The sequence below is a fragment of the Protopterus annectens genome, chromosome 3.part1, assembly GCF_019279795.1.
Source record: "Protopterus annectens isolate FY-2018-M chromosome 3.part1, PAN1.0, whole genome shotgun sequence".
Lineage (NCBI taxonomy): Eukaryota > Metazoa > Chordata > Ceratodontiformes > Protopteridae > Protopterus > Protopterus annectens.
Window position 1 is genome coordinate 1,790,328,466 of NC_056732.1, and position 20,384 is coordinate 1,790,348,849.

General features: G+C 40.6%; 1 protein-coding gene across 1 annotated transcript in view; it reads right to left on the reverse strand.

The window, feature by feature from the left end:
- Positions 1 to 20,384, reverse strand: part of LOC122798677 (nuclear factor 7, ovary-like) — a 271,876-nt gene that overhangs the window by 105,658 nt on the left and 145,834 nt on the right. Inside the window, exon 3 of the mRNA XM_044067769.1 lies at positions 18,865 to 19,098. Within this exon, the coding sequence (XP_043923704.1) occupies positions 18,865 to 19,098 (234 nt within the window). The remainder of the gene's footprint in view (positions 1 to 18,864; positions 19,099 to 20,384) is intronic.

The following is a 20,384-nucleotide window of genomic DNA, read 5'->3' on the forward strand; positions in this document are numbered from 1 at the left end:
CTGGAAACTATGTGTGCACCTGTCAGCCTCACAATGTACATCCTCCAATGGTGCTAGTGATGAGGTCTGAGGCTCCGCGATTACTGGGCCAGAGGTGGGGCATCACAATGTCAAATAAGTAACTTTCATTTTTAGGGTTTAAAAAGGCTGACATAATTCAAGAGACTTGTATCTGTTAATTTGAAGCAGCCTGAGTGAGACTGATGAGAGAACAAAGTTCAGTCACTTGGGAGTAAACCTTCAATTAACAGACATCTGCCCATGTCTTGTGTACCTATAGTTCTGAGACTTCCCTGGATGTATTAACCATTAAAACTCCTACCACAAGTACACAGAACAAGATTCAGAGTCGGATCATAATGCCAGAATTGCAAAACTGTCAAAAAACAGATTTCTTCTTTGGCTAACCACAATCTCTTTTTATGTTTTTGCACAGGAGCACTTAAGCCAAAAACTGAACTGTCCTACAATACTGAAAAGTTCTTGTTTCATCTACTGACTAGCAAAAAGTAATCTCAAAACATTGCATAACCTGCCATTATTTAGCTGCCATTGCAAATTTGTTGTCCGAGTGCTTGAAATACACCCTTTTATAAAAGAAGCAGGAGTAAACTGGAAAAAGAGTACACCACAAACATTCACATCCATGGATGCCCTTGGTACAAGTTATTGTAATCTTGACTTGTACAATATCGCACAGATATTTAAGAGGATACCTTATTCAGGTATATAGGGCATTTAGAGAGAACTACATCTGGGAATGTTTAGGGTTATCAAAATGTAGCAAACAATCAAACATTAAACAACCTGTATAGAAAGTTTTACAGGAATGATAAGGTATCCAACAAGTGGGATGTCCACAGAAGGTTCCTCTCTAAAAGAATACAGGGCATAAGTAAAATTACTATGTGGTCCTATCCCTGTATATGGTCTCCTATAGGCTTTTGAGAGGAGATCTATGCCTGGCATACAAGGCATCGTCAGACCTCACGCTGTTTTGTGGATATGAAGGAGGCCCATCAAATAGCACTGGAATTACCTGTTCTAAAGTCTAAAACCTTGCCTATGCTATAAATAGGACCTGCTGGAGAGACAGGTATGTATCCCAGAGACTACCCTGTCTCTGGAACAGGCTCCCCATCCATGTGGAACACAGTTCCCCCTAACCAATTCAAATGCACCATGGACAATTGGATGGGGAACAGAAAATCCATCCCTGGTTTGGCACTTAGGTCTCTAATGGACACAGGTAACCTGTAAATGGTTAATCTCACAGGCCCTTGCTTGTAAATGTATAATATCCCAATCCTCTGCTTACACTTATCAAGGGTATCAGAGCAGGTCAGAGATTTGGAATGCATGGCTTAGCTTAAAAAGGCCCTTGTGGTCATTAGCCTAGTAAACACCTATGAACTGCAGAAATATTCTGCTACATGCCATATGACCATCTCACTGAGATTGAGATTGCAACCCAAACTTCCTTTTTCATGTAGTTTTAGAATGAAGAATATAGAAAACAGAGCTTTTGAAGAAAAGGCAGCTAAGACAAACAGTATTATGCTAAACTACCAAAGTGTCATTACTCAAGGAGGAGGACAGCATCAGACTGGCATTAAAATCAAACTTTTAAATCATGAGCAAGATTCAAGCAACTGTGGTTAGTGCATAGGTGTATACTAGGCTAATGAGCACTAGGGCCTTTATAAGCCTAGCCTCGCAACCCAAATGTGTCCCACGAGTTATACGTTTTAGATACTTATATAGGGGTGACTGCTGGTTAGGACATGATTTACTGACTGCCTCTGTCCATCAAAGACATAGGCACCAGAAACCAGAGGTGAAATTTCTATTTCACATCAAACAGTCCATTCCAGTTGCTGTATGCATCTGACCAGGTACATACTGAAAGGGGCATTCTATATCAATGATGGATCTGATGATGGCCAGGAATAGTGGTACAATCACTTCCCTGGAACTAGATGTCATGTACTTATAAGTTGAGCAATACAGAAAGATGTCCTTACTACCTTGAACGCATGTTGATTGAAGGCCATGTTACTGTCTACATGGGTTTCCAGATGGGTGTTTTATTGACAAGTTTCCTGGGGTGGCTGCCTTCCCAAAAGGCACTATAATGCATTTTTTTTAGCATTGATTGTTAATTGATTGTTAAGCCATGGCATTTGGCACCATTCACTTCTGTGTTAGACCACTTTGTAAAATGTTAGTATTTTGGGGATTCTGTGACTGCTCCCAGTTTGCAATCATCTACAAACTTTGTCAGCCAGAGACCTTTAACATTTACCTTAATGTCTGAGAAGTAGACTCTGAAGAGGAGTGGGTCCAGCACACAGCCTTGAGGGACTCCACTGGTGACTGGCCTCAAGAGGAGGTGACCTCACCAATCCTGATATCCTGGGCCCTATCTGTGAGCCAGCTGGCTATTCAGCCTGTTATATAGGGATTTAGGTGCAACTGTGTATTGTATCAAATGCCTTAGCCAGGTCAAAATAGGCAGTATGCCCTGTTTTACCATTGTTTCTTGCCTTGGTGACCTTCTAAAGAAAGTAGGCATGACCTTCCTTTGACAAAGCCAAACTGCGATGGATTCAGTGTAAGAAGGTCTCACATCTCTTTGCTGATCATTTCCATAATTCTTTCTATGCTTTTGCATACAATCTTTCTATGCCTTTGCATACAAGGCTAGTCAGACTAATGGGTCTGTAAGTTCCCTGGATCTGTTGTTGGTCTGGCCTTGAGAGAAGACCATTGCAATTCTCCATTTTAGGACTATAGTTAAAAAAAAAAATTCCAGTGGCGCTGACAGGCCATATTAGACTATTCGGGAGGCATCCTGTGATATTACCTTTGAGTCCATTGAGGCTGTGTTTTTGGCCTTAGCAAGTGCAACCGTGATGTCACATTCTCTAATTATAGTTGAAGGGGTTATGTTTGAAGCTATTTCTTGGAAGGTGGCAGAATGAGTGTGTGAGGTATAGTTAGAATTGAATTTTTCATCCTGCAGATTTGTTACATCAGCCAGCTCAGTGAATGTAGCCCCATTAATCACCAGGTCAGAATACGGCTGTGTGCTATTTTTGAAGCTCCTGGCATAGGATGCAGAAGGCCTTATGATTGTTTTTTGCCTGGGGGCCATCTTGACCTCAATATTGGCATTATTAGGGGCTTATTGACCATTTATTTTGATGAAAAAAATATCTTTACGGGAATAACTTCCTGACTTTAGCCATATTTTTTTCCTTTTGCCATATACCCCATTTAATCTGGAATGCCACTGGGGTGGTTTGTTTTTAGAGTTATTTATTTATTTTTGCTTACTTCTGATAGGTACAGCAGCCTCTATGCAGGCATTGACATGGTTGTAGAGTTTTTTTGTCAACAATTCTGCATAGGTTGCTGTGTTCTCTGGATTTCGGGAGGGTGTTGAATTTGGACAAACCATGAATTAATAAAAAGGTAGTTTTGCCTCAGAATGTGAACCCAGTGGGTTCACAGAGTTGATTTTGATTTCAAAGGAGAAGGTTTTATGGTCAGACCTTACCAGGGAGGGCATGACATTAGGGTTGGTGCACCATTCTTCCATATTTTAAATACGAGGTCCACTATGTTGGAACCTCTAGTGGCCGCACGCATAACTAAATAAGAGTATTTACAAGTCCAGATTTCTGTGCATAAAGATTTGGATCCATGCAGGATTTCCAGTCTATTGAAGAGTAAAGTCCCCAGAATAAGGTGTTAGGTTGGATGGTGAGCCTAAGAAGTTTAAGTATGGGCTATAAGTTTCTTGATACACAAGGTGACCTATAGCTACCTAGGATATGATGCAGGATTTTTTCTGTGGTGACCTGCATGTGGATAAAGTCCAGTGCATCATCATGTTTGACCAACCTAGAGGTATGCTTTTTACTGATGTACATCAAAACATCTCCAACTTTAATCCATGTCTGTGCAGCTACTGGTCAAAGTGTAAAAGGCACTGAAACCTTACACTGCCAGGAGGACAGAGGTCTATATTCTCCAGAATGAGTTGGGCTTGGAGGGAGTTTAGATTTTTGTTTAGGCTCCTGGCATCGAGCAGTTGTCAGTTGAATTTGCTAAGTCTGTAGGTTTATCAATCTGGCATTGCCCAAGAAAGGTTCTATGGTGGAGGATAAAAGTTTTAGCCAGTGTTTGAAAGCCTAGAGGGGACAGGTGCAAACTATCCTTGGCAAAGCATCATGGTCTGTCAACTATATTTTCCCATGAAGAATATTGCATCCCCTTAGCATGTCCCCAGAAACTCTGTCAATTGTTAAATCATCATCTGTTGGTATTCTGGAATCATCCTTAGTGATGGCAATATATGCTGCTCAATAGTAGGCTCATACCAGCCTGAAACAAGTAGTCAGACAGAGATCGCTCTCTTCATATAGTCCAGGGAGCTACGTCTCACGTCATTTACACTTGCATGGAATATGATGGAATCATACTGGTATCTGTGATGCAGTGACTCAGTGCATTTGTGATCTGGTAAATCCTGACTACAGATAGGCAACTAACATACAATCATAGGAAGTTACTAGGCTATTGGTCCTGAAGCCCTTATAAGCCTAGCCAAGAGTTTAGCCCATGTTTAAACAAGTCAACACCTAATGACCCTGTCCAGCAGGGACATAGGTGGAATCCCAGGGGTGTGTTTTCTTTCCCCCATCCAGTTATCCAGGTTGCACTTAAACAGGGTAAAGAGGTACTCTGAGGTCTTGATGTGGAGAGGGAGTCTATTCCACAGATTGGGAAGTCTCTGGGACACAAAGCTGTCCCACCGACAAATTCTACTGATGTCGTAGACCAGGTTGAGGCCATGCATGTGGGTTACTCAAGTGGAGCTTGATTTGTGGATATGCAGCAGTCCCATCAAGGTGAGGTCCAAAATCAGTTTGTATGCCAGGCAGACGTCACCTCCGAGGAGTCTGTATTAAACTAAGTAGAGGGACCGGGCTTTTAAGACTGCATTTAAGTGTCTCAGAAAATGTTGGTCTGTGTGTGTTGCGTGCTATGTATGGGAAGTTGTGTGTGTGGTTTTTGACAAACTGTGTGTGCTTTTATGTGAGCGTTTAGCTTCCAGTGACATTGTGTATGTATGTACGTACCTCTCTCATACTGTATCTGTTACTTTAAGGATAAAGTGATAGTCAGTAAACATGATACAATTGTTACACTGTCTCAGGATACCCATACTCACCAGGCTTGGCTGCAGAGATTGCATATCCATGTTATCAGATCCCCTAATTGGTAAACTGCAAGGGTGTGGCATACAAGAGCTATCAGAAGGCTATTAGGGGCGCTTTTTGGGAGTGGGTTGGAGGCAAACTAAGCTATCATCTTCTGCTTTTCCCAGTTAGGGGTTGCCACAGCGGATCACCTTGTCCACTAATGATTGGCAGTGGAGTTTTACAGTGTTGAGTTGCCAGCCCGGTGCACAACCTTCCATGGAAGGCACACAGAGACAAAGGCACATACCTAGGGCCAATTTAGAGTGTCCAATCAACCTACAGCACATCCTTGGGATGTGAGAGGAAACCGGAGTACCCGGAGGAAACCCACTTGACCACAGAGAGGACATGCAGACTCCGCACAGAAGGCACCCCAGCCGTGGGAGGAAACCGGAGCACCCAGAGGAAACCCACACGACCACAGGGAGGACATGCAGACTGCACACAGAAGGCACCCCAGCAGAGGTTCGAACTGGAAAACCTCTTGCTGTGAGGTGGCAATGCTAACAGCTGCACCACTGTGGCCACCCTACAAACTAGACTACAAAATACTAAATTTAATAGGACTGGCACTTCATGGACAAATAGCTGCTCTAAGTGTATCCATGCACAAGGCATTTGCTCAGTACTTATTGCTTTATAGGCAGTTCTAAAGGGAAAATTTACTTCTAGATGTTTGCATCAGTACAGGGCACTAGCACAACGACGTTCTCCATGAAAACAAGCAAATTCATACCAATGGTGGAAACAGAGAAAACCTACCACCAAGCCCTCAGGCTAATAAGACTACACTTATAGCCCTTTTGTCTGCTTTCAAACTTAGACCAGGCTAACATAGAATAGTTGTGTAAAATCTTACCATAACCATAGCTGTCCTTCTCTTCTGCATTGCAGTATTCTTTATATATGGGTTGTATTCTACTCCACAACCTGATGTCCTTTGCTACAAAACTAAATGCCACTGGCTGTACGTGGTATGTCACTTCATGGCACAGAGTATGTCAGCTATAAATGGGACGTCTGCATGTACAATCCTCAGAATAAGAGTCATCCTAGTACAGAGCAAGATATAGGGGGAAGGCAGGTGGGGTAGAATACTGCAACATAGAACAGATCATCTATGGTTATGGTAAGATTTTACCCAACTATCCTTTATCATTCTACTCAATGCTGCAGTATTCTTTACATGTGGGAGAGGGCAAACGCTGAAAGGGAACCCAGGGAGGGGGAAGGAGCAGAGGAAGACTGAGCAGAACCATTTTCCACAAATCCATGCAGGATTGCCCTGGCAAATCCTGCCCTGGATGTGGAGATGGTATCCACCTTATAATGCTTTGTAAAGGTATGAACAGATGACCAGGTGGCAGCTTCCAAAATGGAATGAGCATCTGTGCCTTTGAAGTAAGCCCCTGATGATGCAACTGATCTGGTGGAAAGGGTCTTCATGGAAGAGGATAAGGAGACCCCATGGAAGAGGATAAGGATACCCCATGGAAGAGGATAAGGATACCCCATGGAAGAGGATAAGGATACCCCATGGAAGGGGATAAGGATACCCCATGGAAGGGGATAAGGATACCCCATGGAAATACCCCATGGAAGGGGATAAGGATACCCCATGGAAGGGGATAAGGATACCCCATGGAAATACCCCATGGAAGGGGATAAGGATACCCCATGGAAGGGGATAAGGATACCCCATGGAAGAGGATAAGGATACCCCATGGAAGGGGATAAAGATACCCCATGGAAGAGGATAAGGATACCCCATGGAAGAGGATAAGGATACCCCATGGAAGAGGATAAGGATACAAGGATACCCCATGGAAGAGGATAAGGATACCCCATGGAAGAGGATAAGGATACAAGGATACCCCATGGAAGAGGATAAGGATACCCCATGGAAGAGGATAAGGATACAAGGATACCCCATGGAAGAGGATAAGGATACTGCATGGAAGAGGATAAGAATACAAGGATACCCCATGGAAGAGGATAAGGATACCCCATGGAAGAGGATAAGGATACCCCATGGAAGAGGATAAGGATACCCCATGGAAGAGGATAAGGATACAAGGATACCCCATGGAAGAGGATAAGGGTACCCCATGGAAGAGGATAAGGATACCGCATGGAAGAGGATAAGGATACAAGGATACCCCATGGAAGAGGATAAGGATACCCCATGGAAGGGGATAAGGATACCCCATGGAAGGGGATAAGGATACCCCATGAAAATCATAGCAAAACACAATGGTCTTAGAAATCCATGAAGAGATATGTTTAGAGACAGGTAAACTCAGCACCCTGGGATGAAAGGACACTAAAAGTTTATCAGACTTCCTAATGGACTTATTTTTGTCAAGATAGAATCCGCCGAGTTGTCTATGTACATCTAAAGAAAGCAAAATCCTCTCAGTAGGGGATTGAGGAGAAGGGAAGAAAGTAGGCAACTGGTTAGACTGATTCAGAGACAACTCATTGACCACTTTGGGCATAAAGGAAGGATTGTTTCTCAAAGATACTCTTGTGGAAAACCAAAAATGGGATGAAGCCATTAATGCCTGAATTTCACAGATCCTTCTAGCAGAGGTTAAGGCTACCAGAAGTACTGTTTTCCAAGTGCAAAACTTTAGAGAAGCAAGGGCCACTGGCTCAAAAGGGGCCTGAGCAAGTTTCTAACAGTTAACCAAAGAGGAGGAAATGGTTTCCTGGGAGGTTTCATGTGTAGGACGCATTTTAGGAAAAGCTTAAGTCATTACATCTGAGTGACGTCTCCAGGTGCATCTCCTACTGAAGCACCTCTAAGTGTCAAATATTGCTTGTTCATATTTCCATTGCTAATTCCAAAACCATGCTATGTACAAGAAAAGATTTCCTCTTAAAGCTTACACAATACCAAACTTAACTGCATTAGTATTTGACCTCTGTCTGTCTAGTGCATGTAATTAGATATTATGATATTAATTTATAATGATATAATTTTCACATTTTCTAAATATCAACAATCAAGTGACATAGGCAGAACTCCTTTGCCTCATATGAAAGCTCTCAGCTAGATGAATAAAATGCTGCTGACAGTGTGTGTGTAACTTGAGTGGTTTCTGAAATATTGTAAGTTGTTTACAAAATATGACAATGTAATAATTAATGTGTTTATTGCGACTCATCAAATTCCCTTTAAGACCTAGAACCTAAATAATACTGCCACTATAAAAATAGTTTGTGCCAAAGTGTGCCATTTCTACTTCTTTCATAATGTGAAATGTAAGAATATTTGATTCTCCCAAAACTATCTTCCACACAAATGAAATAACTGCAGCTATTAAAAAACTGAAACCTAATAAGGCGCCAGGCCCTGATGGATTTACAGGTGAATTTTACAAAACTTTCTGCAGTAATCTTACAAAAATCCTACTTAACATGTATAATCATATATCATATCAGAAGGGATTACGGACAAGTATATGAATAATTCCAAAACTATTTTCATCCCAAAACCAAACTCTGACAAATCAAACCCTAACTATAGGCCTATTGCCCTTATAAATGTAGACATGAAAATTTTAGCTACCATTTTTGCAAATAGAATTCAAAAAGTGATGGCATCAATTATTTCTCCAGAGCAATTGGGTTTTATAAAGCAAGGACAACTTTGTGATAATACTCTCACTTTGCATACATTATTATGTTCCTTGAGAAGGATAATCATCCAAGATGCGCTTTAACATTAGATGCAAATAAGGCCTTTGATAATGTGGAGCTCAACTTTTTATATGCAACAATGGAATACTTCAATTTCCCGGATATGTCTAATACTGCTAGGATTATGTATAAAAATGCCTGTACTTCCCTTTATATAAATAAAACATTATCAAATCCTATTAAAATTACAAATGGCACCAGACAGGGATGTCCACTATTACCCTATCTTTTTAACTTGTATCTTGAACCTTTTCTCATCTGGATCAAACAGATGACCTATCATCATATCCCAAATATCTATAACATCGAAATAAAGTACTCTGCATTTGCGGATGACCTTAACGATTACTTTGAGCTTCCCAACACAGACCTCCAGAAAATTCAAAACTCTATTGATCTCTTTTCTAAAGTTGCTAACTATAAAACTTAACCACACCAAATCAGCCTTTTTTCCTTTGAATCCTAAGAAACATATAGAATACTACTTCCCCCTTTCTGACATACTTCTTAAATATTCAATAAAGTATCTGGGTATAAACTTCACACACTGTCGTCAGGAATTTATGAAAACTAATCTTTATAAGGTTTGGGATCAAATAAACAATGATCTAACCAGATGGAAAAATGTTAACATTTCACTGTTATCAAAATCTGCTATAAAAAGATGAATATTTTACCTAGAATTCTTTTCCAGCTAAACTCTTTTTTTTAATATTCAAAAAAACTTCATTCGCAAAATGGAGACCACACTTTCTAAATTCTTATGGTTCCCTAAATCAACCTGAATATCATATAGGAAAATAGCTATCCCAAAAGCTAAGGGTGGATTAAGTCTTCCAGATTTCGGTCTGCATTATCAAATGATTACCGTAAGTTGTTTAATAAAAATAGCCAGTTATGATCAGTATGATGAATCTTGGTCTCCGATTTGGTATAACTATAGAAGTTCATTCAAAATTAATTCTCAATCTATCCCCTTTCTCACACTTGTTAGTGAATTTAACATTAAGTTCTTGCCTCTTCTAAAAAACAAAATTATTTTTCATGATCTGATTAAATTCCCTAATTTGCAAAATACAATCCCCTTTCTTCAACCTATACATCTGAATCCAAATTTAAAAATCAATAATAAAATGACTGACCTATCTAACTTTCCTGTTTTCAAGAAGGATATGGTCTGGTATTTTTATACTACAAAAAATGCAGCAGAGGTTAAAAATTTATTTGGGGCTCCTAATAAATATGACCCTAAGACAACTCAGCTCACTTATAAAACAAAAATTCTCTAAATACAGAGTTACGGAACAAGATATTTAATTAACACAATCAATCATTAACTTGCTCTCCCTAAAAAACAAAATAATCTCACATACTTGTAAACTTGTGTCGTCCATGATACAAAAGTCATTCACTTTTATTTTCCAAATACTGGGATTCAATACAGGATGAAATCTCTAGCGAAACCAAGTATGAAGCAATCAGAAATGCACTAAACTTGACCCCCTACAAAAATCTAATTTACACACAACTAATGATAAATAATAACTCTTACTAACACCCCAGCTGTTTTACAAAAATTAGGATGTAATAAAAACTTATGTCCTTTCTGCACTCTCCCTTATGTTGACATAATACACATGTTCTGGAGTTGTAAGATCATCTATAAACTCTGATGCTCCTTCAGAATTCAATTAGAAAAAATGGGGTATGAGAAAACTACATTTTCTTGGCAAACTATGATCCTTAATATTGTTCCTATTCAAATCAAATGTATTCGCCGTCATGTTCTTGTCTCAGTTTGTGCTCTCCTTAAATATTTCATTACTAAAAATTGGATCAACCCCTCAGCAATTTCATTGGAAAACTAAGGATATGGCAATAAAATATATATCCGCGCACAAAATGTGCACGAATAGCAAAAAGGAAGAATTATTTTAAAAAATATTGGGAAAATCTCTATGATCTAATCCAGAATAAGTAAAATCCAGCAAAATGTTTTCTTGTACATTTGCATTCCAAGCTGGATCCTTTTTGTACTAGGTACAGTCCAAAATGATTTGATAATGTAGACATTAAACTTTACTAATTGTTGTAAGTCATTTTATTTGGAGAGGTCATCTGATTTCCATGTTGTAAATATATTGTAAATATGGTGTAAATAGGTTTTTAGGGCATGTATAGTTTAGTTTAGGGGGTAGTTAACAGTTTATACTTTATATAACAGTATATTACCTGATTAAAGTTATCCTCCTCTTGGGAGGCCTGATTCATATTTGTATTATGTTTTTTTGGGGGACCCTAGTGAATGTTTTACCCGATCAGGAGTAAGGCACTTGTTACAATAACTGTTTGTCTATAAATCAAAACTTGTTAACTGTTTTTATTAATTTAGAATGTACTTTACTTACTTTTTCTTGGATTGATGTACCTTACAAGTTCCTTATCTTATATTTATTTTCATTTTTTGTAAAAGTTTTAAAACTAATAAAAATATTTAAAAAAAAAAAGAATATTTGATTCTATAAAAAGCATAGGCTCTGCCCATTGGAAGTTACAGTGCAAACTTCCTGAGCTCCATTGGAGTGAACGAGTTAACATCCAGCCTGGAAATGATGGAGGAGTTAAAGGCAAGCAAGCAGACAAGGCTGAACAGTGGACCTTGATGGAGGAATAAAAAAAGACCACTGTTAAGCAATGTAAGAAAGCAGTAAGGAATATCCACCAAGAAGGGGTTCTCTCTTCTTTTTTGGCACCAGATAGAAAATCTTTTCCACTTGGAAATGTAAGATTTCCTAGTATTGTGTTTCCTGGCCTCTTGCAAAACCCAAAGCTCATCCTTAGAAAACGGGTGCCTAAAAGGAATCAAAAGTTGATCACCCATGAGGTCAATTGTAGAGTTGACAGATGTGGGTGAATCAGGGATCCCTTATCCTGAGTGAGTAGGTCCATCCGGTGAGGTAACTCGTAGTGATGACCCTTGGCTAATTGCGGAAGAACCAGTGCAGTCTTGCTCAAAAGGTAGTCACTAACAAGACTTCTGTTCTTTCCTGTAGAACTTTCAGGACTTTTTTGAATGAAAGGGAAGGAGGGAATGCATAAGGAAATATCCACATCCACGAGAGGATAGAGCATCCAGCTTCCAAGCCCAAGGGTGAGGGACCCTGGCACAAAAGACAGGAAGCGGTTTGCTCAGAGAGGAGGCATAGAGGTCCATTTCTGGAGTATCCCACCAGTGAACTAGATCCAAGAACACATCTCTGTGATGCATCCACTTGTGGGATTGTGTCATGGACCTGCTTAATGCATCTGCCACTGAGTTCTGAACAGAAGGAAGGAACACTGCATGCAGGGTCACTTTATACTGAATATCCAATGCTGATGCTTTCATGGCTAAGTGACCAAGAAGGTAGGATTTTGTACCCCCTGCTTGTTTATGTACCAAAGGATTGTAGCACTGTCTGAAAGAATCTTGTATGGTCCTGGCAAGAACAGAGTATGAAATATCTACAAGCCTATAATCGGAGCCTTCATTTCTCTGATGTTGATATGCTCCCTCTTTTGACAGGGGGGTCAAATACCTTGTACCTTCCAGGCAGAAAAGGTTGCTCCCAACCTAAATCTGATGCATCTGTGAAAAGTTGCTGGGCTGGCTGAGGTACCTGAAGTGGTAAGGCCAGGATTCCGATTGCGTATATAATATAATATATAATAAAATATAATGTGTGTGTGTGTGTGTGTGTTAATATACTTCTGTTTTCAAGCAGGAGAGAAGAGGAATCAAAATCGCTAAGGGAAGAGCATGCTGGAACCACACTGTCTTTAGAAACCACTGAACTGACTCATCACCTCATATCCTATCCACCTAAAGAAATCCAAGTCACTGCGAGCCACACGCTCCAATGAGCTAAACCTTGCCACAACAATAAATGGAACATGCTGGTGGGATAGATTCCTGACACAGACTCCCCATGCTTTGGAACAAAATTCCTAACTACATTAGGCAGACCCCCTCACTAACACTCTTCAAGAGAAACCTTGACGAGTGGATGGGTAAAAGAAAATACACCCCCGGGGATCACTTCATTGGCTCTGCTTGACAGAGACACAGTTAATTAATGGGGCAGTGAAAGCAGACACTCTTGCTAGGCTTATAAATGCCGTCGGGCAGATAGTCTAGTACCTACCTATGAACCTATATGTAGTTTGGCAAAAGGCAACGTGAGGATTGTAGAGGCAGTGAACCCTAGCAGTCTCAAACTAACTCACCATGATGGAGGAAAAGGGCAGAAGAGACTATGAATGCTATGAGAAAAGGCTTTTTCTGAAGGGAGAAACACCAAGTCTGTCCTGAATCTGCAACCAAGGAAAACGAGATCCTGACTTGGGGTCAAACTTGATTTTTTTAAGTTTAAGTATTCTAAGCACTACAGAAAGGGAACAGCTAGGTCCAGGAGTTGAAGTAGTAGGTCTGGACTGTGGCCATTAAGAGCAGATTGTCCAAGTAGGGATAAACTTGAAGCCCTTTCAGCCTTGAATAGGCAATGGCTGGGGTCATTCCACTGCTCCAAGGGTATTCAGAAAGGTCAAGGCAGAAAACTGAAAGTGAAAATAATCCAGCGAGAAATGCAAGAACTCCCTGAACTGAGGATGAATAAGGATATGCAGATGGGCATACTTGAGATCCAGAGAAGCCAGGAAAGCCTGACAAGGTAATAAGGGAAGAAGTGATTGCAGAGATGGCATCCTGAAAAAAGGCACCACCAGGAAGGTGTTCAAGGTTGAGAGATCTGGGACAGGCCTCCAAGGATGGTCTTTTCTTGGAACAAGAAACATCCTGGAGTAAAACACCCTTCCTTGTTGGTTTGGAAGGACAGGCTGAATTGGTGCCTTGTTTTGAAAAGTTGAGCAAGCAACTAAGGAAAAAGATGCAGTTGACTGGAGGGCGGCTAAGGTATCCCCTGAAATTGGGGAGGGAAGAGTCTTCCAAGTCATAAAAGTGTCCATTTTATATAACTGAAATCACCCAGGACTTCCAGGTGACGGCCTTCCAGGCTGAAAGAGAAAGAGAGGAAGATGAAAAGACAAAGGACTATGACTTGGAAGATGAAGCTGAGCATCACAGGGGGTTTTGTCCGGGCTGAAAGGGCTGCTGCGGAGAATAAGCGGAAGCAACAGCCTTAGACTGAGGGGGTCTCCTGGAAGACTTGCATGGTCTAGTTGCCAAAGGAGTAGAAGAACAAGCAGATTTCCTGAGAAAGGGCGACTCGGCAGGGAAATTCCTATGAAATGTACGGACCGGAGAGACTAGCAAGTGATTCAGGTCCTGGAGCTCCTTACCTTCTCCCTTCGGAGTTTTAAATAAAATGTTCTGCAGCTGCTTTGCCAAAATGGGCAGAATTGATGTAATCAGGGACAGCCTGGAGACGGCCAGTAATGCCTCCCGAGAAAAGAAGCAGAAACTGCAGCTCTGGAAGAAGCTTTAACAGCATCATTACCACATTTGATTGAATGAATACTTACTTGGGAGGATACAGACAAGAGAGAAAGAGATAGTGACTTAGCCTCTGACTCAGGTAATTGGGAAAGAGCCTGGGCAGCCTGAGAGAGCACTGCTAGAGCAAACAGAGACTCTCGGAATTAATAGCTCAGATACTCAAGATGGAAGATGTATAAACCTCCTTTCCCAAGCTTTCCAAAATCTTACTTCCCTTGTCAGAAGGGAGCAACTTAGTGGAAGGTGCAACGCAAGAGGATTTGGCAGACGCAATGAATACCACAGCTGGATCAGCTGAAGGACATTTAAAAAGAAACTTACTATCCTCAGCGACCTTATAAAAAACATCAGGTCTTTTTGGGGCAGGAGCTTCAGAGTCCGGGGTTTTAGAAGTAGATGCCAAGTTATATAAGATGGCTGGGAGGACTAGAGGGACTGCTGAAGGTGCACGGGCCTCCAACTGAAGATCATATCATCTTTTTTGCTCCTCTAAAATTAGGGAAAATCCCACTTAAAAATTCCCTCATTTTATTAATAGTTTCCCCAAAGGAAAGCACTTCCATTGGGAAATACCCCATTAGACACACTTCCTCTGGAGAAGCATATTCCAGAGGGAGAGGAATTTAAATAGAATATGCTAGTCTTCATCTGAAGAAGACCCCTCAGGATCAGAATCTTGTAATGGATAAGAAGCAGACTGCACAGAAGGGGACTCCTGACAAGCAGATGGCAGCAGAGGAGGCAAGGAAAAAACAGGCCCTGAAATGGGAGAAGCAGAAGTTGGAGGTCTCAAGGTCAGAGACTTAAAACCCTGCAAGAAGTCCTCCCAATCCAATGGAGGAATGGCGGAGTGAAGGGGCAGTGGAATGCCTAGTCGTCTGCTTTTTCTTAACATGCTTCTCATGCAGAGGTGAATGGGCACATGTAGTCCTTACACCTGGCACTTCTTTAGGCAGAGAGGTAGGAATGGTTCCAGAATCCTCTGCAATAACAAGCCGTGGTTCCCCCAAGTCCAAACTGGTCATGCTCAGATCCCCACTTTGGTGGGTATGACAATGGAAGCCATCAGAAGAGACAAACCCTACCTCCAAATGCACCACCGGGTTTTCATCAACCTCAAGGTGCATGTTGGAGAGAGAAGACACAGCTGAAGAGGATTTGGGCCTGGCTTTGCTGACCTTCCTCTTCATAGACAGCTCAGAAGAATTTGCAGAACCCTCCATCACATCCCTAGCAAAACATTTAAGTCTCTAGTTTTCTAAATAGAGATTTAAAGTTGAAAACTGCATAATGTCTTAGCTACAAAGGCCTGAGAGTAGGCCCTAACAAAACAACCAAAGCTTGTGACTATCCTTATGTGGAATGTGCCTTCCACACCTACACTTGCCCTTCCTGGATGACATTAACAACAAAAGGTAGTAGCATCAAATTAAATCCCCTATGGGGTACTTATCTGAAGCTGTAAAGTGAACCAACAATATCCAATGGCAGACCAAATATACGAGTTAACCTTTCCAAATGGTGGCGAAAAAGTTCTGAGGATTGTACATTCGGACATCCCTTTTATGGTGGACATTTTCTGTGCCTTCATGCAATGTCCCACGTACAGGCAGTGACACCAACCTTTTTTACACAGGCCAGACATCAGGTTGTGGAGTGGAATGCAACCCATATGTAAAGAATACTGCAACATTGAATAGAAGGGCATCTACTGATATTAGATGAATAATCCCGATCCTCCTATTGTAAAAACACATAGGGGTGTCCCAGGTACAATGCTACAATTGTTTAATTTAAGGAAAAGCAATAAGTAATTCAGCACATCAACATCAGAGTACTTTAAATAGCTTATAAACCATGCCTATTCAATAAAAACTACTTTGCTTTGTGGAAGGGAGCCAAGAGGCACTCAATTGTGCAGAACTAATAAGTTGGGAGGGTGGCCTAATGGTTAAGGTGTTTGCCTTACAAACACAAGGTGCAGGGTTTTGAGTCTCACAAGGGATAACTGGCTAGGCTTAAAATGGCTTGCAAGTGCAGTTAGCCTAGTACTAATTATGAACCTATAAAGGCACACAAACAAGGTAAGCTGACTAATAAGCCCTTTGAACAAACATGCAGGAATTTCAAATGTGTTTCTAGATAATGAATTCAGAGCAAATAAATCAGTAGAACTGACAAGGAGAGGCAATTTGCTCAATGAAATGGAAATAAAGATATCAAGAGCAACGTAGGAATGGAGGAGCTTACAAATCACAACAAGGACTGGCAGGACACAAAACACCAACTTTAAAAAGCAGAATGGAGGAGCTTACATATCACAAGGACTGGCAGGACACAAAACACCAACTTTAAAAAGCAGAACAAGGAATGTGCGGGTGGGTCGGACTCACCAGCAGGGAGTCATCAACACTGAACACTGCTTGTAGTTTTTGCAGGCCATGAGTCTTATCAGAAAAGATAAGACCACAAATAGTATCACTTAAAACAAATTAACCAATGGGCAAAAACATGTGAAATGTGCAGTCTGGAAGTGTTTATCTGCTACACAGAAGAAAAACACTAGGCCAAACAGATTTCTCACAACAGAAAACAAAATATTACAAGTAAAACAGAAAGCAGCTCTATCAGTTTAAGCAATCGTACAGCGAGAAAAGGATATTGCTTTCCTTACTTCCTTGTATCATATCCCAGCAGGGAGTTATTGCTTTCCTTACTTCCTTGTATCATATCCCAGCAGGGAGTTATTGCTTTCCTTACTTCCTTGTATCATATCCCAGCAGGGAGTTATTGCTTTCCTTACTTCCTTGTATCATATCCCAGCAGGGAGTTATTGCTTTCCTTACTTCCTTGTATCATATCCCAGCAGGGAGTTATTGCTTTCCTTACTTCCTTGTATCATATCCCAGCAGGGAGTTATTGCTTTCCTTACTTCCTTGTATCATATCCCAGCAGGGAGTTATTGCTTTCCTTACTTCCTTGTATCATATCCCAGCAGGGAGTTATTGCTTTCCTTACTTCCTTATATCATATCCCAGCAGGGAGTCCCCAACAGTGCTTGCAGTTTTTGCAGGCCTCTAGTCTATTAGACAAGACTCATCATCAAAGCCCAAGATCTCACATAGTACTAGGAGATTATTTATACCTTTTACAGGGGGATAAAAGTGGCTTATTTAAGACCCCAGATCAAGACTGCTGGTCAAAGAGAGTCTGTCACCATTCTCATGTTCCTGCCATTTTCAGTGAACCAGATCCACAGTGCAGTACTTACCATGTCTTCACAGAAGCAGCTGCAGAAATGTAGTGTGAAATCACACCAGGACTGTCTACCACACTTGATATGGTAGGTTTACCAGAAAATGACCCAGATGCAGAGACTACACAATGTCTTTATACATAATTTAAATCATATTTTCAATGACTTTTCATATGCACTAATCTCATGGCTCATTACTACACAATGTTATTTTTACACAACTGGTACACATTGTATACGACACAAAGGGGAGTAGTGTTACTGGTACACATTGTACACAACACAAAGGGGAGTAGTGTTACTGGCACACATTGTACACAACATAAAGGGAGAGTAGTGTTACTGGCACACATTGTACACAACATAAAGGGGGAGTAATGTTACTGGCACACATTGTACACAACATAAAGGGGGAGTAATGTTACTGGCACACATTGTACACAACATAAAGGGGGAGTAATGTTACTGGTACACACTGTATACAACATAAAGGGGAGTAATGTTACTGGTACACACTATACAACATAAAGGGGAGTAATGTTACTGGTTCACATTGTATACAACATAAAGGGGAGTATTGTTACTGGTACACATTGTATACAACATAAAGTGGGAGTATTGTTACTGGTACACATTGTATACAACATAAAGGGGGAGTAATGTTACTGGCACGCATTGTATACAACATAAAGGGGAGTAATATTATCGGTACACACTGTATACAACATAAAGGGGATGTGTTATAAGAAGTCAGCACTTCAGCGAGTCATTGAATTGGAAGCAGTGCAATCACGGAGTAAAGTTTCAGTGGGACAACCGTGTATCTTTAGGTATACGCTCAAGCCTTGGCTACTAGCCATTCAAACCTCTACATTTATCTAGCCAAAACTGGTGACAGACAACCCACTAGTGACTTATTTACACAAAGCTGTAAGTTGTGTTCAGTTTCCTTCTAGAGTTTTAACTCAATACAATCCCTCTATGAAATTAGAGTAATTCTTTCACATCTGTGCTGTTACTTATAGGGACATTACAGTATTGTCAACTCAACTATAAAGGTATCAAAGTCAGCTAGCTCATAATAGCTTTATTACAAATAGAACAGAAAATATAACATGACAGTAAATCTTTCTTACTGTGAGGAAACGCGCAGAATGTTTCTGCTGCATTTTTGACTGAATGCTGAATATCTGCCTCTGAATAGAGTCACTCATCTCTTGAATTTCCCTTAACTTTTCGTTCATCTTTCCCAGAATTCCTGAAGTTTCCTCCTTGAGTTGTCGGATCAGCTGCTGCTCTTTGTCGTAGAGAAACCAGTGCAGATTGGCAAATTCTGATTTAATGCTGTGCTCCAAAATCCGGGCTTCATCCTGGAAGACAGTGATCAGAATTTAAACTGTAGAAATGATGATACACTATTCTGCATTCATATATGCTAATCAGACAGTCGAACAAAATATCAGTTCAATTTAATCATCTTTATTACTACTCAGAAAATGCTACATTGCAGGAAGATAGAAAAATAAAAACTTATGATGCATTTGAAAAGCTGTAAAGCAGTAAATATGTACATAAATCAACTACACTCTCCAAAGGTATTCTTTGGTAGCCAGGTCAACAGATAACGTGTACCTAGCCACATGTAAACAAGATAACGTGTATCTAGCCACATGTGTACTTAGCCATATGCAAACACTAGCCTAAATATCCACTCATCTACTAACTTCCATTTTTAAAAGAGCAGCAGATAGAAATAAGCAGAGATAGAGTATGGTAGGTCTTAAATCTGCAAAGGAAAATAAGTTTGGAGGTATTGTCTCAGAAATCAACAACATTATTTGTGGTTGCCTTCAATACGTCATGGAAAAGCTGTGACCTAGGGCAAGGACTACTGGCCAAATTTATGTTGTACGGAGCCTTGCCTAAAGCTTTACATACAGAAGCTGTGCAGACTGTGTACCCCTCTCAGCACGAATGCTAACACAGTCACTGAACTCTGCCCAAGTCTCCAAAGAAGACCTTGAAGTCCTAGGTCATTGAATGCGCACCTTGACTGTATGTAGTACTGAGATGTTCACATTGACACAGTGGATTGAATTATACTATGTATGTAGAGCACTTGCAATATCCATTCATTTTATGCAGGTAAGGCACCTCTAATTTGTAAAATCCTATCGTATTGTCCATGATATGGATTCTATAAATGTGGTCTGAGAAGTCACAATGTTGCACAAGAGGCAAGCAGTTATGTGACTTAAAACCAGTTGCCCCCTTCTTCCCAAAGTTGCACAATCTAATTGTTACAATAATGAAACGGCTAGAGAATTGACAATACAGTGTGACAACCCCTCTCCACTCAAAAACATATTTATTACCTTTACTTGACATTTGTTGACCAGATAGTCCGACTGAGCTGGTGCCCTTTTTCTGCAGAGTCCTGGGGAGAAAAGCTCCACAAATTTTACAGAGGAGAGTAACAGAGTGAACACTACAGCAGGTACATTGTGTATTTCTCAGTTGTGAACTAAAGTTTTAAATCGCCAAGTTGTAGAAATGTCCATTTGTTCAGTTAAGTTCATCTAGCATAATAAAAGTAGTTTGACAAAGTTTACTTACAAGGTATATTCACACAGCAGGAGAACAAGTTGTTAGCAAA